The 23,467-nt window shown below is 48.0% G+C and overlaps 1 protein-coding gene across 2 annotated transcripts in view; it reads right to left on the minus strand.

Moving 5' to 3' along the window:
- Positions 1–22,814, minus strand: part of HELB (DNA helicase B) — a 47,444-nt gene extending 24,630 nt beyond the window's left edge. Inside the window, exons 1-5 of one of the 2 annotated variants that reach the window (XM_044280477.1) lie at positions 22,537–22,814; positions 8,750–9,070; positions 6,792–6,991; positions 3,363–4,208; positions 362–536 (exon numbers count right to left, since the gene is read on the minus strand). In XM_044280477.1, coding sequence (XP_044136412.1) covers positions 362–536; positions 3,363–4,208; positions 6,792–6,991; positions 8,750–9,070; positions 22,537–22,753 — 1,759 coding nt within the window. In that variant the 5' untranslated portion in view covers positions 22,754–22,814. Of the gene's footprint in view, positions 1–361; positions 537–3,362; positions 4,209–6,791; positions 6,992–8,749; positions 9,071–22,536 lie in introns of those variants that run through there. The other variant, XM_044280478.1, reaches the window with a different exon arrangement.
- Between the last annotated feature and the right edge of the window lie 653 nt (positions 22,815–23,467).

Below are 23,467 nucleotides of genomic sequence, written 5' to 3' on the forward strand. Positions count from 1 at the left end.
ATGCTTTATATAGTTTATATAACATCATCTTTTTTTTCTAAAGGTTTTCACAACTGCAGTAGTAACATATACAGTGCTGGGTATAAAGTATTTGCCCCTTCCGAATTTCTTCTATTTTTAGATATTTGTCACACTTGAATGATGTCAAATCCAATTGACAAATGGGTTTGATTTCACTAACCAGCCTGTGAGCGCAATCCGCGCCCTTCTGCTGCTTCTGTAATTGCAGTGGGGTTCATGCAGGGTGAGGGAGGCGGAGCACTCGGCACCGCTATGTTGCAGGAAACATTCAGACACTTTTTCGTCTCCTATGTGAAAAGGCTATGGAGTTAAAAGAAGCAGTTATGTATTTCACACATACCCAGTATGACAAGTTTTGCCAGTTTTCCATGAGTATATAACAGTTTCAGCACTGCACTAAACATACGAACAGACACCAAACTGGCTTCATCCACCACCAATGCCTCCACTTGGGAAAACTTCCATTTTAAGTCATCATTGTCTAGTTTCCGCCAGGCAGAATAACTGCATGTCACCTGAAAGCAGAAGATGAACGTTTTACTAGCAATTTTTTCAGCTGTTAAAAGGAAGTCTGTCAGCAGTTTTGACAATGTTAAACTGTTCACAGCACTAAGTAAGGGTCCATTCACACGTCCGCAAAATGGGTCCACATCCGTTCCGGAACCGGTGCAGACCCATTCATTTTCAACGGGGCCGGAATGTGCTGTCAGTATCCGCATTTTCAGATCCGCACTTCCGCATATGTGCTTCCGTTTCCGCAAAAAAAAAAGAACATGTCCTATTCTTGTCCGCAATTGCGGACAAGATGAGGCATTTTCTATTATAGTGACGGCGATGTGCGGTCCGCAAATTGCGGAATGCACATTGCCAGTGTCCATGTTTTGCGGATCCCCAACTTGCGGATCAGCAGAACACTTATGGACGTATGAATGGACCCTAAACAAGGATAAAGCAGTATCAACATATCTCTAGTGGAACTTTAATCATCAGGAGTAGTGAGAATATGAACTTTCATTCAGCCAGATTCTGCTCCTTGGGTGCACTGGAGGAGGAGCTACATTTTGAAGTGCTCTCTGCATTGTGGTGATTCACAGCCGGTCCCCTCGGCTCTGACTGACAGCTGTAGTAGTCGGCTGGTTGAAGGGGGGTTGTGTAGCAGCACAATGCACTGTTACCATACCAGGAGGTCTGTGATATAATTATCATATTTTGTGCCCAAGAATATCGGATGGGTAACTATCTAAAGTGATGCCTGCAACAACCGATTTTTTTATCCAGCAATTGTCAGAATTAAAGCTTTTTAACATCCGATTATTCATCATCGGTCCCCTGATGAACCAGTTTTTATGGACACTGGGGAAAAGCATCGGGACACGCTGCTAATAAGGGACAAGTACCTTATTCTCCATAGGCAGGGTTTAAGTAGGCGATAGTGAGGGCTTAGCCACCGAGAGGGGCGGATGCTCCGCCTGTAGGCAGGGGTACATTAAGGGACACATTAGGGATTTTCCCCCCCTCCCCCTGTCCTGACTTCACCTCCTGTTCACCGTCTGGCCAGGTCCACAGGCAATTTTTAATATCGGATTGTACTATCCTGGATACGTCCTAAGAAAAACTATGTCAGATATTTTGACAAAGCCTATCAATAATTACATATAGATGGGGTAATATTTTAACAATTGACAGTAAAAGTTATGTTTTATATGAAAAGTAATTTTTCTCTGTGATATTCTGTACTGCTCTCCCCAGCCTAGTGCTGTCAGCAGTTTTGCATGGTCAAAATTGCTCACAGACTCCCTGTAAAGGAGCTGCCCCTTCTAGGACACTTAAGACATATTGTTACAATATGCCATAAATGTCTGATATTTGCAGGTCCCATCTCTGGGACCCACTCACATCTCAAGTGCAGGGCCCCACGGTGAATACATGGCCACATCTCCATTCAACGCTATGGGACTTTGAAAAATAACTAAGACTGCATTCGGCATAGCAGTGAATGCAGGAAGAAGAGCATGTGCGACATGCTCTCCGTTCACAGTGGGGCACCGTTTTACAGACAGCAGCTGTGCCAGAGCTGGGACTGAATTTATTGGATATTTGGCATATCAATGTCATAAATGTCCCAGATGGGAATGCATCTTTAAGAGTCAAATATGATCCATCTGAAGATGGAAAGATAGGACAGCATTACACATGAAGAGATGTAAACAGCAGAATTAGTTTGACATAAGTTATCATATACTTATTCAGCATTTTCAATATATTTGTTTGCTGTCAGTGAATGAAAAAAACCTTTATTTTTATTATATTCAAAGGCTGAAAACTTTAACATAGTCTTTTTCTCAGATGAGATACAAACGTTCTCAGCCTAGACAATATTCTGTAAGCTATATATAACAGCAGCATTCAGTCCAGGCTGTTTCTCTCATGTCCCCCAACAGTGACAGGATCAATCACTTCTCCAACATAACAGCTGAGTATCGGAGTCCCCCTCGCTTATTGCTGAAGGGCCAATCAGCTCCTTTAAAAAAGGGTTTTCCAGGAGTTATAGGGCTCATGCACACCACTGTGTGCCGGCTAGGCCCGTATTGCGGTCCGCAAACAGTGGGTCCGCAAAATATGGGCCACGGCCATTCTGGCACCGCATTACAGATGCAGACCCATTCACTTGAATGGGTCTGCAATCTGGAAGGTCGGTGCGAAAAGAAGGCAATGCACTACTTTGCAGTGCATGCACTACTTTTTTGCGGTGCGGACCGTCAGATGTGGACGGCGGACCCCATTCAAGTGAATGGGTCTGCGATCTGCATGCGGCGGCCCCAGTGCATTGCGGACCGGCACATGCTCGTGTGCATGAGCCCTTATACTGATGACCTATGTTCTGGATAGTTCATCGGTATCTGATCGGTGAGAGTCCGACACCTCCACTGATCAGCTGTTTGAGAAAGCACCGGCGTTCGCAGTAGCTCCATGGCCTTCTCTCTGAAAACCAATTACAGCCCCATTCACTTCAGTGGGACTGAGCTATGCCTAGGTGACCAATATTTATTAACATCACTTGCCTTCTCAAACAGCTGATCGGCGGGGGTCCCAGGTGTGGTGTCAGACCCCCACTAATCAGACGCTGATGACATATCCAGAGGATCATTCATCAGTGTTAAACCCTTAATATATGGTCACTCATACAGAATGTATTATAAAGGATCAAAAATACCATATATGTTATCACAGACTGATAGCTCGACAACCTACAATATTAATCTCCATCATACAAAGGACTGCCTATAAATGAATCCTATTGGAACATTGAAAAAATATATATTTTTTAATCCACCACGTACCTGATGCAAGGTGGCAGCATGAAGGCCAGTTTTTTTCTTTAGTAGAGAAGCAGCTTTTCCTGTGGGTGCAGTAAGCAAAACACGTATAGCGTCATCGTGGTTGGTGCTGGAGGCTGTGGTGTCACAAAACCATTCCTCTGAAGCATCAATGTCTTCTTCAAGGGCTTTACAAGCCTGTTCAACTTCATCATTCTCCTTCATCATCATGCACTTGAACACTCGACTTACAACTGTGGTCTTCCCGCACCCACCCTTGCCACTTATAACAGTCACTGGGTTTGCCAGGATCATTTTTACTGCCTTCTTTTGCTCAGCGTCCAGCTCTGTTGGACACTTCGGCTCTGTCGCGGCACATTCATCCGGTCCATCACCATTGGCAGAGCAATGCGCCGCAGTCTCACTGTGTAAAGTGTCCTGGTCGCCTGCCAGCTGTTGTGCTTGTGGAGACAGATTATCTTCAAATATATCATTTGCATCAATGTGAAGATTCCAGGTTTTACGCGTTACTATCTTCTGGAAGTATTCCGCAATGCTCACTTCATAGCAGTACCAGTTATACAGGAAGATTCTCTTCTGCTCAATCACCACAATTTCATGTTCCTTCAGAAACTCTAAGGCCTGCCATGCAGTTTCAACTGACATGAGCTGCGCATTAGTAACTACGTTAGTAAGGTCAGAGAGGTCTACATACGTGTCTCCTAGCTCCATGCATTTCTTCTTTAACTCGTTGTAGATAATCAATGCATTCTTATTCAAGGGTGGGATCCTTTCCAGGAGATCTTCACACTGGAGAAAATTTTCCCATGTTGCCTCACAGCCACAAATGTGCAACGTTCGATAAAGTATCTGTGAAAAAAGAGAACATTTTTTAGCAGCTATGAACAAAACTGAACAGAAAACAAATAACTTTCAATGCCTATATTTTACCAAACTGTGGATGTCATCTGCAAGATGTTTTGTCCTGACAGGGGAAAAACCAGGGAAGTGCACCCATCCAGAATTTCATTCACAGCTCTTTTCAAAGCATGAAATAGGTAATTACACAATGGTTCCTATGCCTAGCCAATCCTGAGGGTGCACTGGAGATGAACCCCTAAAAAGGTTTTTTTTCCTGATGTGTTTTGACCAAAAGCGGAGTAATTCTCACCTTACTGATCTCTTAACATTTCCATGCCAACGCTTCCCAAGTCCCCCATCAGTTTCTGTATCCTGGCTTTCAGCAATGACGTACAAGGACACTTGACTGCTGCAGCCAAACACTGGCTACAGCAGACACCCCTGTGGCCACAGCTGCAGCCAAAACACTGGCTACAGCAGACACCCCTGAGGCCACAGCTGCAGCCAAAACACTGGCTACAGCAGACACCCCTGAGGCCACAGCTGCAGCCAAAACACTGGCTACAGCAGACACCCCTGAGGCCACAGCTGCAGCCAAAACACTGGCTACAGCAGACACCCCTGAGGCCACAGCTGCAGCCAAAACACTGGCTACAGCAGACACCCCTGAGGCCACAGCTGCAGCCAAAACACTGGCTACAGCAGACACCCCTGAGGCCACAGCTGCAGCCAAAACACTGGCTACAGCAGACACCCCTGAGGCCACAGCTGCAGCCAAAACACTGGCTACAGCAGACACCCCTGAGGCCACAGCTGCAGCCAAAACACTGGCTACAGCAGACACCCCTGAGGCCACAGCTGCAGCCAAAACACTGGCTACAGCAGACACCCCTGAGGCCACAGCTGCAGCCAAAACACTGGCTACAGCAGACACCCCTGAGGCCACAGCTGCAGCCAAAACACTGGCTACAGCAGACACCCCTGAGGCCACAGCTGCAGCCAAAACACTGGCTACAGCAGACACCCCTGAGGCCACAGCTGCAGCCAAAACACTGGCTACAGCAGACACCCCTGAGGCCACAGCTGCAGCCAAAACACTGGCTACAGCAGACACCCCTGAGGCCACAGCTGCAGCCAAAACACTGGCTACAGCAGACACCCCTGAGGCCACAGCTGCAGCCAAAACACTGGCTACAGCAGACACCCCTGTGGCCACAGCTGCAGCCAAAACACTGGCTACAGCAGACACCCCTGTGGCCACAGCTGCAGCCAAACACTGGCTACAGCAGACACCCCTGTGGCCACAGCTGCAGCCAAACACTGGCTACAGCAGACACCCCTGAGGCCACAGCTGCAGCCAAACACTGGCTACAGCAGACACCCCTGAGGCCACAGCTGCAGCCAAACACTGGCTACAGCAGACACCCCTGAGGCCACTGCTGCAGCCAAACACTGGCTACAGCAGACACCCCTGAGGCCACTGCTGCAGCCAAAACACTGGCTACAGCAGACACCCCTGAGGCCACAGCTGCAGCCAAAACACTGGCTACAGCAGACACCCCTGAGGCTACTGCTGCAGCCAAAACACTGGCTACAGCAGACACCCCTGAGGCCACTGCTGCAGCCAAAACACTGGCTACAGCAGACACCCCTGAGGCCACTGCTGCAGCCAAAACACTGGCTACAGCAGACACCCCTGAGGCCACTGCTGCAGCCAAACACTGGCTACAGCAGACACCCCTGAGGCCACTGCTGCAGCCAAACACTGTGTTTCAAAAGGTCACCTCTGGAGGCCAGGATACTGAGACCAGAGAAGGGTGCAGATGAGATTTCTTAAAATCTCATCATTGCTGGCACTGTAAAAAGCCACAGATTTGCCACATGTCCCAAGGATGCAAAATCTTGACCCTTGGCTCACTTTACCTGAAATGTTAACACCCCTAATAGTCAACCCTCTCTTAGGGCCAGTTCGCATAATCAGCATACAAAATGCCTCAAAATAGCCCCCAATTCAACGAGAAGCAGCACTTTTTTTTTCCTCATGTGGAAAAAAACAATCAGAATGCCCTATCTTGGGCATGAATTTCCTATTGAAATGAATTAAAGCATCAGAAAACAACTCCGCGTGGATCCGCACTGAAAGCCCCACGCTGAAAATGCTTTTTTTTTTATTGAAGTGAACACCCATTGGTAATAAAAAAATAAAAATTAAAAAAAAGCATCAAAAACTGCACAAAAAAAACCAAACATGATTTTGTAGGCAGATTTTTAAAAACTGTTGCATACCCTAAAAGTCAATATAGACATTATAAAGTAAGCATATAAAACGACAGCTAAACATAAATGGCAGCTTTTAATTTCTTTAGTGTCAGCAGCCCTTGTAGGTTCACATGAAGAGATGGATATTCAGTAGACTTCACAAAGCCCCACTGAGAGAATCAACAAAGAGCATTTCCGATGTACTCAGGAGGATTCCATTCACCCATGGTCAGTAGGTAGCCACACACTTTTCATTGGAACAGCACATAGCAGGGTCAATATATGGAGGCACAAATAAAAAAATAAATTTTAAAAAAAAACTGTTGTACTTGCCATGCCAAACCCAAGTTTCCAAGGCTCACTAGCCAACATTTTCTCAATGTCATACAAGATGCTGCATGGAGATTCTTTAAAGGACTTCTGATCATTAGCATCTACCATGAACAAACTTCTTATTTTGGAAGGTAAAAGTTTTGGTAAATATTTCAGCACCATGGGAACTTCTAATGACATAAATGCAAATCCTCCAGCAACTGCAGAAAATAATTTTTTTGAACAGCCAGTCATTTTAACAAACTTTGCATAAAATGGTATAAGTGAAGCTAATAAACTTGGGAATACACCCTATTACAAAAAAAGCCTCTTTCTCCACTTATCAGCTACTTTTCTCCCTCCCCCTTGAGAGAGGCAGATATGGGAGATTTTAAGCTTCACTGAGGGATCAAGCGACAGCTACTGCCTGGAACATTATGGAGGGGTGGATGAGGAGTGAGCAGCTGGAGACAGAGACAGAGGCACAAACACTGCTGCTGCTTCTAGTAAGTATTCTGCTACCTCACCCCAGTGCTGGGTTCACATCATAACTACTCAGTTCTGTTGTATAATGTCATTCAGGGTGTTCTACGGAGAGATAATGGAGCAACATCTCCTCTAGTGTAGGTGTGTAGTGTTTGGCTGACATCACAGCATCTAGGATCTGCCTAGGTTCAGTCATATGATGGTCAAAATCAATTAGAGGCTGAGGTGGACAGTCCAAGCCATTATCTGCGTGTCAAGCCCTGCGTGTCAGTGCAGACTAAAGCAGTGTTACAATGGCAACAGCAGGGATTATTGAGGCGGGTAATAATTTTTTTTTATTATCAACTTATCCCGTCCATTTATAGGGGTTTTGTCACAATTATTTTTTTATAGTTTTCAAACCAGCACCTGGATCTGAATACTTTTGTAATTGCATGTAATTAAAAAATTTAGTACAGCCACTGAATCATTTAATAAAAATGTATACAGCGCCACCTGCAGTTTTTTTTTTGTTCTCATTTCTTTGTCCAACTAGGAGAGCTGCAGCAGGAAGGACACACTCCATGAGCTGCAGCAGAAAGGACAATCCACTTGAGTCACCAGCTTAATATAAATCTAACAGAGTGATTGGAGCAATGAATGGGGAGATCTCTGGATCCATGTGATGTACAGAGCTGGTTCTAGCTTTGTTAGAAAGAGATTGTCATGTACTATATGGTGTCTGATTTTCATTTTTTTACATTAATCATGGGATAACCACTTAAAGGTCCATAAACTTAATACATCATAGAAACGCTCATCAACCAGATGAAAGAAAGGGAGCAGAACATGGTCAACAGGGACGATTACATTATCCAAGGGTGGCCAACCCACGGCTCTTTGCCTCTTCAAGTGCGGCTCTAGCGGTGGAACCAGGCAGCAGTCAAACCGGGAACTCTCCACCCCATGCTTCGATCTCCTCTCCTGATCGGACACCACTGCTACTCTTCATCTCTAGCACGCTCTCCACTACGTCCTGACGTGCAGTGTCAGAACATAGTACGTGGAGACGCACATTAAGACCTGACACGTCATCAGGTCCCAGTGGAAAGCACGTCGGACCTGCAAAGTAGCAACGGTGCCCGATCAGAAGTAGGTGATTTTTTAAAAAGAAATGATAGAACTGAGCATGGAGGGGGTTCCGATCTGAGCATGGGGGTCTGGTCCGAGCACTGGGGGGAGGGAGGGGTCTTATTTTGGAGGTCTGATGAGGATTGGGGGTCTGATTTAGGAGTCTGATAAAAAAATATATATTTTCTCTTATTTTTCTCCACTAAAACTTAGGTGTGTCTAATAAGGCAAAAAATAGTGACTTGAGTGCTAAATGTATAGCTTGTGGCCCCTGGGAGACATAGTTTTCTTTTCTGGCTCTTTGTGCCTATAAGGTTGCCCACCCCTGGCATAAGCTATTTACACAGTCATTACAAATCGAGATAAAAGAAAGTTACACATACTAGAATTTTCCAGGTATGGGAGGATATTTTTCCCTTCTGCCATCTTAAAGTCATTTGCCAGCTCCTTCAATATGCTAAAAGAAACGGTAGAGTGTTGTGGTAGCCAGTCCATGAAATCCTTCCTGAACTCCTCTGGCACATTGCATTGCTTAAGAAACAGTGGAAGGATGGATGCTTCTCCGAGGCTATCATCCTCCAGTTCGTATGATGGTAGGCCTATGGCTACGTACTCAGACTTATGCGGTTTCACTTTTACAGTGACAGTCCACCATGGATCATCAAGTGGAAAAGACCCGTTCACTACGTACTCTTTAATTTTTACTAGAATAAAATATAGAAAAATGAATGAGTAATAAGAATAACATGTCATATTCCCCTTATACATGGCATCAATACAGAAACATAACTCCAAAAAGGAGAAACAGAGTCCCCGCCCCCTTACCTAAATCCATGAAGAATATAAGCCATTGTTTAAAGAGATTTTGCAGTTTGCATGAACATGCTTTAAAATAATCATTTATGAAGGTAGCTTTTACCTTATTGCTTCTATCTTCGGTTCCAGGCTGTGGTCACATGACCATGCAGCTCTTATTTCCTGTGATGTAATGTCCATGGGCGTGTCAGTGATAGGGGGAGTGTCTATGTAACTATCTGGTGGGAGGGGCTATAAACTAGATGAGCGTTAGAGGCGGTGCTGGAGCTTTGGCAGAGAAAGGAGAAGTGCATCATGGGATTGGTTGGATATGACAACAGGAAGTGCTACATACAGGAAGTAATAAACCAGAGTGATTGGTTTACACTGTAAAAACGGGTGAGTAAAGTCAAAATTGAACAAGGGAAAAATGCACTTGAGGTGAGAAACGACATGAGCATATCTGCTAAAAACTATAGTAATCCCAAAAACCCCCTTTAAATCTGGAACCATACGTGAAGAGTTTGCAACAATTTATTTCTTTTTTGCCAAAGCCAGGAGTGGATACAAAAAGTGGAAATGTATAAAGAACAAAATGTATAAAGAAAAAACTGCATGTGTGTTTCCAGCCTACGATCTTTTTATTTTATTTTTTTGCTTGCTTGTAAAAACAATCCAGAATTTTTCACATTTTTCATTGTATTTTTAAATTTGCTACAATTTTAACCACTTCAGCCCCGCTAGGTGAAACCCCCTTCATGACCAGGCCACTTTTTACACTTCGGCACTACACTCCTTTCACCGTTTATCGCTCGGTCATGCAACTTACCACCCAAATGAATTTTACCTCCTTTTCTTCTCACTAATGGAGCTTTCATTTGGTGGTATTTTATGGCTGCTGACATTTTTACTTTTTTTGTTATTAATCAAAATGTAACGATTTTTTTGCAAAAAAATGACATTTTTCACTTTCAGCTGTGAAATTTTGCAAAAAAAACGACATCCATATATAAATTTTTCGCTAAATTTATAGTTCTACATGTCTTTGATAAAAAAAAAATGTTTGGGCAAAAAAAAAAATGGTTTGGGTAAAAGTTATAGCATTTACAAACTATGGTACAAAAATGTGAATTTCCGCTTTTTGAAACGGCTCTGATTTTCTGAGCACCTGTCATGTTTCCTGAGGTTCTACAATGCCCAAACAGTAGAAAAACCCCACAAATGACCCCATTTCGGAAAGTAGACACCCTAAGGTATTCGCTGATGGGCATAGTGAGTTCATAGAACTTTTTATTTTTTGTCACAAGTTAGCGGAAAATGATGATGATTTTTTTTATTTTATTTTTTTTCTTACAAAGTCTCATATTCCACTAACTTGCGACAAAAAATAAAAAATTCTAGGAACTCACCATGCCCCTCACAGAATACCTTGGGGTGTCTTCTTTCCAAAATGGGGTCACTTGTGGGGTAGTTATACTGCCCTGGCAATTTAGGGGCCCAAATGTGTGAGAAGAACTTTGCAATCAAAATGTGTAAGAAATGACCGGTGAAATCCGAAAGGTGCACTTTGGAATATGCGCCCCTTTGCCCACCTTGGCAGCAAAAAAGTGTCACACATGTGGTATCGCCGTACTCAGGAGAAGTTGGGGAATGTGTTTTGGGGTGTCATTTTACATATACCCATGCTGGGTGAGAGAAATATCTTGGCAAAAGACAACTTTTCCCATTTTTTTATACAAAGTTGGCATTTGACCAAGATATTTTTCTCACCCAGCATGGGTATATGTAAAATGACACCCCAAAACACATTCCCCAACTTCTCCTGAGTACGGCGATACCAGATGTGTCACACTTTTTTGCTGCCAAGGTGGGCAAAGGGGCACATATTCCAAAGTGCACCTTTCGGATTTTGCAGGGCATTTTTTACACATTTTGATTGCAAAGTTCTTCTCACACATTTGGGCCCCTAAATTGCCAGGGCAGTATAACTACGCCACAAGTGACCCCATTTTGGAAAGAAGACACCCTAAGGTATTCCGTGAGGGGCACTGCGAGTTCCTAGAATTTTTTATTTTTTGTCACAAGTTAGCGGAAAATGATGATTTTTTTTTCTTTCTCTTTTTTCCTTACAAAGTCTCATATTCCCCCCTGTCACTGATCACCCCCCCTGTAAGGCTCCATTCAGACGTCCGCATGATTTTTACGGATCCATGGATAGGATCCGTAAAAATCATGCGGACGTCTGAATGGAGCCTGACAGGGGGGTGATCAATGACAGGGGGGTGATCAATGACAGGGGGGTGATCAGGGAGTGTATATGGGTGATCACCCGCCTGTCATTGATCACCCCCCTGTAAGGCTCCATTCAGACGTCCGCATGATTTTTACGGATCCATGGATAGGATCCGTAAAAATCATGCGGACGTCTGAATGGAGCCTGACAGGGCGGTGATCAATAACAGGGGGTGATCAGGGAGTGTATATGGGTGATCACCCGCCTGTCATTGATCACCCCCCTGTAAGGCTCCATTCAGACGTCCGCATGATTTTTACGGATCCATGGATACATGGATCGGATCCGTAAAAATCATGCGGACGTCTGAATGGAGCCTGACAGGGCGGTGATCAATGACAGGGGGTGATCAGGGAGTGTATATGGGTGATCACCCGCCTGTCATTGATCACCCCCCTGTAAGGCTCCATTCAGACGTCCGCATGATTTTTACGGATCCATGGATACATGGATCGGATCCGTAAAAATCATGCGGACGTCTGAACGGAGCCTGACAGGGGGGTGATCAATGACAGGGCGGTGATCAATGACAGGGGGGTGATCAGGGAGTTTATATGGGGTGATCAGGGGTTTATAAGGGGTTAATAAGTGACGGGGGGGGGGGGTGTAGTGTAGTGTGGTGTTTGGTGGGACTGTACTGACCTACCTGAGTCCTCTGGTGGTCGATCCTAACAAAAGGGACCACCAGAGGACCAGGTAGGAGGTATATTAGACGCTGTTATGAAAACAGCGTCTAATATACCTGTTAGGGGTTAAAAAATTCGGATCTCCAGCCTGCCAGCGAGCGATCGCCGCTGGCAGGCTGGAGATCCACTCGCTTACCTTCTGTTCCTGTGAGCGCGCGCGCGTTCACAGGAAATCTCGCGTCTCGCGAGAAGACGCGTATATGTGTCCAGGAGGAGTAAAGCAACCACCTCCCGGACGCATATACGCGTACGGCGGTCGGGAGGTGGTTAATATGCAATTTTCTGGAGTTTTTGGGTCCCATAGAGAAGCCTATTAAAAATTGGCAGAAAAAAAAAAATATGAGGAGCATGCTTCGTTTTGAAAATGTCAATGACCCAAAAACCAAAGCGAAACAAGCCATTAAAATGACACAAAGCAAAATACATTGTTTGTTTAACCCCTTCAGTACCGAGCCACTTTTCACCTTAAATCTCAGGCCGATTTTTGCAAATCTGACATGTGTCACTTTATGTGGTAATAACTTTGGAATACTTTTACTTATCCAAGCAATTCTGACACTGCTTTCTCACGACACAGTGTACTTTATGACAGTCATGAATTTCAGTCAATATATTTCACCTTTATTTATGAAAAAAATCCAAAACTTCAATTTCTCTGCTTCTAAAACAGAAAGTGATACCTCAAAATATTTATTACTTAACATCCCCCATATGCCTACTTTATGTTGGCATCTTTCTGTATATGTCATAAAAAAATTTTAGGACGTTAGAAGGCTTAGAATTTTAGAAACAATTTTCAACAAAATTTCCCAAACCATTTTTTTTTAGCACCAATTCAGTTATAAATTGATTTTGAGGGTCTTAGGTAATGGAAACCACCCATAAATGACCCCAATTTAGAAACTACACCCCTCACATTATTCAAAACTGTTGTTACAAACTTTGTTAACCCTTGAGGTGTTCCACAAGAATTAAAGGAAAATAGATTTTTTATGTTAATCAATTTTTTTCTTGCAACACAGCAAGGGTTAACAGCAAAAGAAACCTCAATATATATTAGGCTACTTTCACACTAGCGTTCGGGGCTCCGCTTGTGAGTTCTGTTTGCAGGCTCTCACAAGCGGCCCCGAATGCATCCGTACTGCCCAAATGCATTCTGAGTGAATGCGGATCCGCTCAGAATGCATCAGTCTGGCTCCGTTTGGCCTCCATTCTGCTCAGCAGGCGGACACCTGAACACTGCTTGCAGCGTTCGGGTGTCCGCCTGGCTGTGCAGAGGTAAACGAATCCGTCCAGACTTACAATGTAAGTCAATGGGGACGGATCAGTTTGACATTGACACAATATGGCTCAATTTCAAACGGATCCGTCTCCAATTGACTTTCAATGTAAAGTCTGGACGGATCCGTCTGAGCAACTTTCACACACAGAATTTTTTCTAAAATATAATGCAGACGGATCCGTTCTGAACGCAAGTGTGAAAGTAGCCTTACTCTGATTCTGCAGTTTACAGAAATACTGGTTATATGTGGCGATAAACTGCTCTATGGGCACGTGGCATTGGCCAGAAGGAAAGGAGCGCCATATGGATTTTGGAGGCAGATTTCGCTAGAATGGTTTTTAGGCACCATTTTGTACTTGAAGAGACCCTGACGTACCCCTACCGTAAAAAACCCTCAAAAAAGTGACCCCATTTTGGAAACTACACCCCTTAAAGAATATATTAAGGGGGTACTGAGCACTGTGACCCCCTAAGCGTTTTACTGAATTAAAAATAAAAAGTTTTGTTTCTGCCAATAAAATGTTGCTTTAGCCCCAAATTTTTCATTTTCACAAGGGGTGACAGGAGAAATACGGCAACACCCCATATGTGGTGGTGAACTGCTGTGGGGGCGCATGGCAGGACTCAGAACGGAAGGAGCACCATATGGCTTTTGTAGTGGAGATTTTGATGGATAGGTTTATGGGTGCCACTGGTTTTTATTTTTTAAGTAATTGTCTTATATTGGAACTCATTTTTTGCGAGAAGAGGCGACGGTTTGATTGGTACCATTTTAGGGTATACCATTTTAGGGTAGACTTTTTGATCGCTTGGTATTAAACTTTTTGTGAGGCAAGGTGAAAAAAAAAAAAGAAGCTGTTTTGCCTTTTTTTTTTTTTTTTTTTTTTTTAACACAGCATTCAGCTGAGGGGGCATATTAGGGCTGCAGCTAACGATTATTTGAATAATCGATTAGTTGCCGATTAATTTCTACGATTAATAGGGAAAAACGACCAAATTACAAAACAGAGAGGTTTATATGATCTTACTTGAAAAATTATGTTCAAAGGCCATATTAAAACAAATTGTGGACGACACTTATGGGGGGGGGATCTGTGGACGACACTATTATGGGGGGGGATCTGTGGACGACACTATTATGGGGGGGGATCTGTGGACGACACTATTATGGGGGGGGATCTGTGGACGACACCTATGGGGGGGGGGATCTGTGGACGACACCTATGGGGGGGGGGGGATCTGTGGACGACACCTATGGGGGGGGGGGATCTGTGGACGACACCTATGGGGGGGGGGGATCTGTGGACGACACCTATGGGGGGGGGGGGATCTGTGGACGACACCTATGGGGGGGGGGGGATCTGTGGACGACACCTATGGGGGGGGGGGGATCTGTGGACGACACCTATGGGGGGGGGGGGGATCTGTGGACGACACCTATGGGGGGGGGGGGATCTGTGGACGACACCTATGGGGGGGGGGATCTGTGGACGACACCTATGGGGGGGGGGATCTGTGGACGACACCTATGGGGGGGGGGATCTGTGGACGACACCTATGGGGGGGGGATCTGTGGACGACACCTATGGGGGGGGATCTGTGGACGACACCTATGGGGGGGGATCTGTGGACGACACCTATGGGGGGGGATCTGTGGACGACACCTATGGGGGGGATCTGTGGACGACACCTATGGGGGGATCTGTGGACGACACCTATGGGGGATCTGTGGACGACACCTATGGGGGATCTGTGGACGACACCTATGGGGATCTGTGGACGACACCTATGGGGGGGGGGGGATCTGTGGACGACACCTATGGGGGGGGGGGGATCTGTGGACGACACCTATGGGGGGGGGGGGGATCTGTGGACGACACCTATGGGGGGGGGGGGATCTGTGGACGACACCTATGGGGGGGGGGGGATCTGGGACGACACCTATGGGGGGGGGGGATCTGTGGACGACACCTATGGGGGGGGGGATCTGTGGACGACACCTATGGGGGGGGGGATCTGTGGACGACACCTATGGGGGGGGGGGATCTGTGGACGACACCTATGGGGGGGGGGATCTGTGGACGACACCTATGGGGGGGGGGGATCTGTGGACGACACCTATGGGGGGGGGGGATCTGTGGACGACACCTATGGGGGGGGGGGGGGATCTGTGGACGACACCTATGGGGGGGGGGATCTGTGGACGACACCTATGGGGGGGGGGATCTGTGGACGACACCTATGGGGGGGGGGATCTGTGGACGACACCTATGGGGGGGGGGGATCTGTGGACGACACCTATGGGGGGGGGGATCTGTGGACGACACCTATGGGGGGGGGATCTGTGGACGACACCTATGGGGGGGGGATCTGTGGACGACACCTATGGGGGGGGGATCTGTGGACGACACCTATGGGGGGGGGGATCTGTGGACGACACCTATGGGGGGGGGATCTGTGGACGACACCTATGGGGGGGGATCTGTGGACGACACCTATGGGGGGATCTGTGGACGACACCTATGGGGGATCTGTGGACGACACCTATGGGGGATCTGTGGACGACACCTATGGGGGATCTGTGGACGACACCTATGGGGGATCTGTGGACGACACCTATGGGGGATCTGTGGACGACACCTATGGGGGATCTGTGGACGACACCTATGGGGGATCTGTGGACGGACACCTATGGGGGACTGTGGACGACACCTATGGGGGGATCTGTGGACGACACCTATGGGGGGGGGGGATCTGTGGACGACACCATGGGGGGGGGGGATCTGTGGACGACACCTATGGGGGGGGGGATCTGTGGACGACACCTATGGGGGGGGGGGGATCTGTGGACGACACCTATGGGGGGGGGGGGATCTGTGGACGACACCTATGGGGGGGGGGGGGGATCTGTGGACGACACCTATGGGGGGGGGGGGATCTGTGGACGACACCTATGGGGGGGGGGGGATCTGTGGACGACACCTATGGGGGGGGGGGATCTGTGGACGACACCTATGGGGGGGGGGGGGATCTGTGGACGGACACCTATGGGGCGGGATCTGTGACGACACCTATGGGGGATCTGTGGACGACACTATGGGGGATCTGTGGACGACACCTATGGGGGGGGGGATCTGTGGACGACACCTATGGGGGATCTGTGGACGACACCTATGGGGGATCTGTGGACGACACCTATGGGGGGATCTGTGGACGACACCTATGGGGGATCTGTGGACGACACCTATGGGGGATCTGTGGACGACACCTATGGGGGATCTGTGGACGACACCTATGGGGGATCTGTGGACGACACCTATGGGGGATCTGTGGACGACACCTATGGGGGATCTGTGGACGACACCTATGGGGGATCTGTGGACGACACCTATGGGGGATCTGTGGACGACACCTATGGGGGATCTGTGGACGACACCTATGGGGGATCTGTGGACGACACCTATGGGGGATCTGTGGACGACACCTATGGGGATCTGTGGACGACACCTATGGGGGATCTGTGGACGACACCTATGGGGGATCTGTGGACGACACCTATGGGGGATCTGTGGACGACACCTATGGGGGATCTGTGGACGACACCTATGGGGGATCTGTGGACGACACCTATGGGGGATCTGTGGACGACACCTATGGGGGATCTGTGGACGACACCTATGGGGGATCTGTGGACGACACCTATGGGGGATCTGTGGACGACACCTATGGGGGATCTGTGGACGACACCTATGGGGGATCTGTGGACGACACCTATGGGGGATCTGTGGACGACACCTATGGGGGATCTGTGGACGACACCTATGGGGGATCTGTGGACGACACCTATGGGGATCTGTGGACGACACCTATGGGGGATCTGTGGACGACACCTATGGGGGATCTGTGGACGACACCTATGGGGGATCTGTGGACGACACCTATGGGGGATCTGTGGACGACACCTATGGGGGATCTGTGGACGACACCTATGGGGATCTGTGGACGCACCTATGGGGGATCTGTGGACGACACTATGGGGGATCTGTGGACGACACCTATGGGGGATCTGTGACGACACCTATGGGGGATCTGTGGACGGCGCAGTTATGGAGGGGGATCTGTGGGCGGCGCAGTTATGGAGAGGGGGATCTGTGGGCGGCGCAGTTATGGAGAGGGGGATCTGTGGGCGGCGCAGTTATGGAGAGGGGGATCTGTGGGCGGCGCAGTTATGGAGAGGGGGATCTGTGGGCGGCGCAGTTATGGAGAGGGGGATCTGTGGGCGGCGCAGTTATGGAGAGGGGGATCTGTGGGCGGCGCAGTTATGGAGAGGGGGATCTGTGGGCGGCGCAGTTATGGAGAGGGGGATCTGTGGGCGGCGCAGTTATGGAGAGGGGGATCTGTGGGCGGCGCAGTTATGGAGAGGGGGATCTGTGGGCGGCGCAGTTATGGAGAGGGGGATCTGTGGGCGGCGCAGTTATGGAGAGGGGGATCTGTGGGCGGCGCAGTTATGGAGAGGGGGATCTGTGGGCGGCGCAGTTATGGAGAGGGGGATCTGTGGGCGGCGCAGTTATGGAGAGGGGGATCTGTGGGCGGCGCAGTTATGGAGAGGGGGATCTGTGGGCGGCGCAGTTATGGAGAGGGGGATCTGTGGGCGGCGCAGTTATGGAGAGGGGGATCTGTGGGCGGCGCAGTTATGGAGAGGGGGATCTGTGGGCGGCGCAGTTATGGAGAGGGGGATCTGTGGGCGGCGCAGTTATGGAGAGGGGGATCTGTGGGCGGCGCAGTTATGGAGAGGGGGATCTGTGGGTGGCGCTGTTATGGAGAGGGGGAACTGTGCGTGGCGCAGTTATGGAGAGGGGGATCTGTGGGTGGCGCAGTTATGGAGAGGGGGATATGTGCACTGTTATGGGCATAACAGTGCACAGATCCCTTTCCTCATAACAGTGCACAGATCCCCCTTCCCATAGCAGTGCCATACACAGACCCCCCTCCCCATAGCAGTGCCATAGACAGATCCTGCCCCCTCCCCATAGCAGTGCCATACACAGACCCCCCTCCCCATAGCAGTGCCATAGACAGATCCTCCCCCCTCCCCATAACAGCCGCGGCCCCGATGCTTATAAGTCGGACTAATCACTGCATCTTTATTTTACCTTTTTACAATGACGCTCCTGTAACAGCCAGGCAGAGCGGACGGCGGCGTAACGTCACTCAATCACGTGACGCACCTGCTCCGCCCACTTCATGAATGAAGGAGGCGGAGCAGGCGTGTCACGTGAGTGAGTGACGTTACGCCGCCGTCCGCTCTGCCTGGCTGTTACAGGAGCGTCATTGTAAAAAGGTAAAATAAAGATGCAGCGACCACCCGCCCGCCCGCATAGCAACGAATCGGCGATTATTCGATAACTGGATTCGTCGACAACGAATCCAGTTATCGAATATAATCAATTACCGGTACATCGATTAATCGTTGCAGCCCTAGGGCATATAATTATATATTTTTATAGAACAGGTTGTTACAGACGAGGCGATACCTAATATGTCTATCATTTTTATTTTTGTTAAGTTTTACACAGTGAAATCATTTTTGAACAGAATAAAATCTTGTTTTTGGGTTGCCAGTTACTGAGAGCCCTATTTTTTTTATTTTTTGGGCGATTGTCTTAGGTAGGGTTCATTTTTTGCGGGATGAGATGACAGTTTAATTGGTACCATTTTGGGGTACATCGGGCTGTTCTCGGAACTGCCTGCTCCCGGTGACCGAATGTGTTTCAGAGCGGCTCGTGGTGCAGGCACAGATAAGGACTTACCTCTGCATCGCCGGACTTGGGAGTGAAGATGGCAGATCGCATGTGTTTGTCGGCGAACACTGTGACCTGGCCATCACTGCTCAGGATGAGCCCAGTGGTGAGTGGCACTGTGGGTAGGGGGGCACCAGCTGTCATTTCTACAGTGTGTGTATTCATCCATAGTGTATGGGCACAGAAGGAGCTGTGGCACTGCAGCCTGCAGTATGTGTATGCTCTGAGGGTGTTCTGAAGTTGCCCTGTTCTGTACACGTGGGGTTTGTGAGAGGCAGGCAATGGCAGGAAGGTCTGTGCCCTGCATAGACCTACATGCAGCTGTATGCCACCTATAACCAGAGGGCTGTTGCGCCCTACTCTTTCTGTCAGGGAAGCCGTCACTTTTATGACTGACCTGTCTCACTTGTGATTAAGTACGGGGAAGATCCACTATATTGAACTGTACTTTATCACTTTGTTATAATTGCCTGCCGTAACAAGTAATAGTACCCTGGCATAAATACCCACCTCTTAGGGCACGTTCACACCACCACTATTTATTTCTGTTGTTCTGCTCCGTTAGATGAGCAGAACAACCAAAATAACGCAAGTGCTGGATCGGACACATAACTGACCCAACCAGAACTGAACAGACTAATATGGAGTCCATTCAGTTTTTGTTCAGGATTCTGTTTACCACACAAAAGAGTCCTCATGTAAGGCTTTGTTGTCCAGTCTTTGACGGAATCTGCGACAGAGCCCCGTACAATGCAGATGTGGACAAGCCCTTAACATTATGTAGGCCTACATATTAGTTATTTCTATTACTGCAAATTTCATACTCCTCGCCTAAAAATACTCCTCAAAAATGGTAAGGAGTATTTTTACTGTTCCGGAAAAAATATAGCACGACCTCTGGCTGGATCTCACAGGCTGTCATGGAAGGCAGCCACGATGCCTAAAAAAGGCATCGGGCTGCCGTCCCGCCCATCGGGTCCCCGTCACAGCAGAGCAGGGACCCGATGGCTACCCCACTCCCGGTAGGATCCCGCGGTCGCCGTGCAAGGGTTAATGCGCCTGCACTGGTGTTTTCACCGATGCCGGCGCATAAAGCAGGGGTCCGGCTATCAGTAACTTCTGGACCCCTGTCGCTGATCGAGCGGAAGCAGCTCCGGCACCTGCCCAATCAGCCCGCCGTACATGTATCCTACGGGTTAAAGAGGACATCAGGGACTTCCCCATGGATGATCCATTTTATCCGATGACACCTGTGTCTGCTCTGTGTTTCTCATACACAGTCACTTGATTAAAGTTTATGTACACCTTTGGAGGGCAATTTTTTTTTATTATTGCATTGTGCTAATTTTGACAGAATTTCTTATTTTTTTTTCAATTGGTCTTTATTGAAAATATGGAATCCTTTTTTGTGTACAGGACTGAGATGCTCTAGCAGCAGTCTGTGGATTTTTTGTCTTTTCCGTCACCTGAGGAGCTGACGGGCTCCTTATCTCTGCTCTCTGACATTACATTCTACACTCCCGGATGTGAACAGAGCTCGTCTGAATGACCCCCGATACCTGCCAGCATTATAAACTTCTGTAGATGGCAGAGGCCTACAGAAACCATAGCAAATGATCAGCCCGACAAGGTCTCCAATGGGGATGTCAGACCCTCACAAAACCTTTAGATGCTGTAGTCACGATTGATGGAAGCATTTTATGGTTATATATATAAAAAAAAAAAATTTGCTGACAAAGATGTAAATTAATGTTAAAACAAAAAAAACTAAAATCCCTTTCTGCGCCGCTCGGATCCAGTACTGCCTGGCTTCTGGGACTTTACTAAAATAAAAAAGAACTTTAGAGAGGACATGTCTTCAGTTATGTCCCCTTATTCCATGTGCTCTGTATTTGGTAATCTGGATTAAAGGTAGAGGGAAGAGAACTCTGCTCTCCTCAGTGGTAGATGTCTTCTGCCTTGCCATGACTCTGGCCAGTGAATTCCTATGACTCTATGATGTGCCAATTCCTGCTAGAAGTTACCAGCAGTCCGCTAAGGAGATCCAGATGGGAGTGTCCCTGATGTTGGATACTGGCGGAATAGTGTCAGACTGTCCAGGGACATTCCCCCCCTAAACTGGTAAAACCCATCTGGTGTGGTCTTTCATTGCACACTGTTAGTATTGCATGTATAGCTTCTAGCAGGAGTAATAGAGGAATGGAACAACACAGAGTCATAAGAATAGATGCTCCAGAATTGTCATTACATGGAGAATGCATGTAGTGACTTAAACGGACATGTCAGGAGGGAAGACAGGTGTCAGAAATATCTTTAGGCCGCCGTACACATTAGCCTCCTGGTAAAATGAACTAGTAGCGGGAGGGGCAATAACATGAAAGAGGACCTTTCACCTGTTTTTTCTTTATAAAAGCTATACGTCACACTGTAGCCCATGTTCCCTAGATGTCATATCGCTCATTTTTTTTCATGATTTGCTCCTCCATTTCGCCGCTGTGCCCCTCATTCTGTTTAGGCGGCCTGTATGCTAATTAATAGCATCAGAACAGGGAGGAGGAGACATCCGCTTTTCTCAGTGGGCGTCTCTTCTATCTGGCCGTGGCGCTGTCCAATCACAGCGTAGAGCGTCACAGCCATTGAGAAAAAACAGCTCACCTTCTCCCTGGCTGTGACGCTCTCTGCTGTGATTGGACAGCGCCACAGCCAGGGAGAAGGAGACGCCCACTGAGAAAAGCTGATGTCTCCTCCTACCTGTTCCGATGCTATTAATTAGCATACAGGGCGCCTAAACAGAACGAGGGGCACAGCGGCACAACAGAGGAGCATATCATATGACATCTAGGGAACATGGGCTACAGTGTGAGGCATCGCTTTTATAAAGAAAAAACTGGTGAAAGGTCCTCTTTAACCCGGATAAAAGAGGGGTATTCGGTTCTTACCACATACAGACGGTATATCTAACTGTGCCCGTTTCTCAGTCACCCGGCTGGAAGGGGCACACATTACTACAAGGGTGCTGAGCGTAAAAACCCATATACACCACAATGTACTAAAAAGGAACACATCCAAGTCTGAATGTGCGTCACCGGGCTGGAAGGTAAAATGACAGCAACATCTCAATTTCAGAAATTGTGATTATGCTGGCTGGAATAACTGGGCAGAGGTACCCATGACAGGTTGGGTAGAGGCAGTGGTTGACTCTGTGTCACCCACCACACACAACAGAAAGAACGCCCTCCTCCTCCCCCCCACCACAGAGGGGTGCCCTGAGGAGGAGCGCACAGGTGACAGCTCGTGCATCACGTGACCTTACCTCTAGAGCTCGGCACCCGCCAGGACTTCACTTGTATGGCTCCTCTCTCTATTTCATCTGCGTCCAGGAACTCAGGATCGGAGTCGTCAGGGCCGTCGCTGCCTCCGTCACTGTCCCCTGTGTCCGGCGCCTCATCCTTCACCGGCAACAGCCGGCCCCGGAGCTCCGCGCAGCCGGCGCCGCTACGGCTCGTCCTGTACACACGGCTGCCTGACATTCTCCAGCTCTGTAGTTCCAAATAGCCGCCCTCTTCACCGGAAGTGACGCGACTAGAAAGCGGAAACCCTTCACTGCCCGGGCAGGGTTCGGAGACTGTGTGGCAAGAGTCGCTGAGCAGGAACGCAGGCATTTTGTTGGTTGGTTAAACTATAGACATTTTCGCTTTTTGTTTTCCGCAGGTCTCGAAGTCTGTTGTTCCTGTTATATTTAGAACAGAAAAGAGAAGTTGTCTTAAATTATGCAATCCTATTGGGGCAGATTTACTAATCTTATATAGTAGCTGGACCATGTAAACAGTCTAAGGATGCGCAGATGCCTAATGCTGGATGATAGATTGGGGGGGGACCTACTAAAAGGAATGACAGTGGAATGCCCATAGAGAATAATGGGCCAGAGTGGAATGCCCACAGAGAATAATGGACCAGAGTGGAATGCCCACAGAGAATAATGGGCCAGAGTGGAATGCCCACAGAGAATAATGGGCCAGAGGGGAATGCCCACAGAGAATAATGGGCCAGAGGGGAATGCCCACAGAGAATAATGGGCCAGAGGGGAATGCCCACAGAGAATAATGGACCAGAGGGGAATGCCCACAGAGAATAATGGACCAGAGTGGAATGCCCACAGAGAATAATGGGCCAGAGTGGAATGCCCACAGAGAATAATGGACCAGAGGGGAATGCCCACAGAGAATAATGGACCAGAGGGGAAT

The sequence above is a fragment of the Bufo gargarizans genome, chromosome 2, assembly GCF_014858855.1.
Source record: "Bufo gargarizans isolate SCDJY-AF-19 chromosome 2, ASM1485885v1, whole genome shotgun sequence".
NCBI classification, from domain to species: domain Eukaryota; kingdom Metazoa; phylum Chordata; class Amphibia; order Anura; family Bufonidae; genus Bufo; species Bufo gargarizans.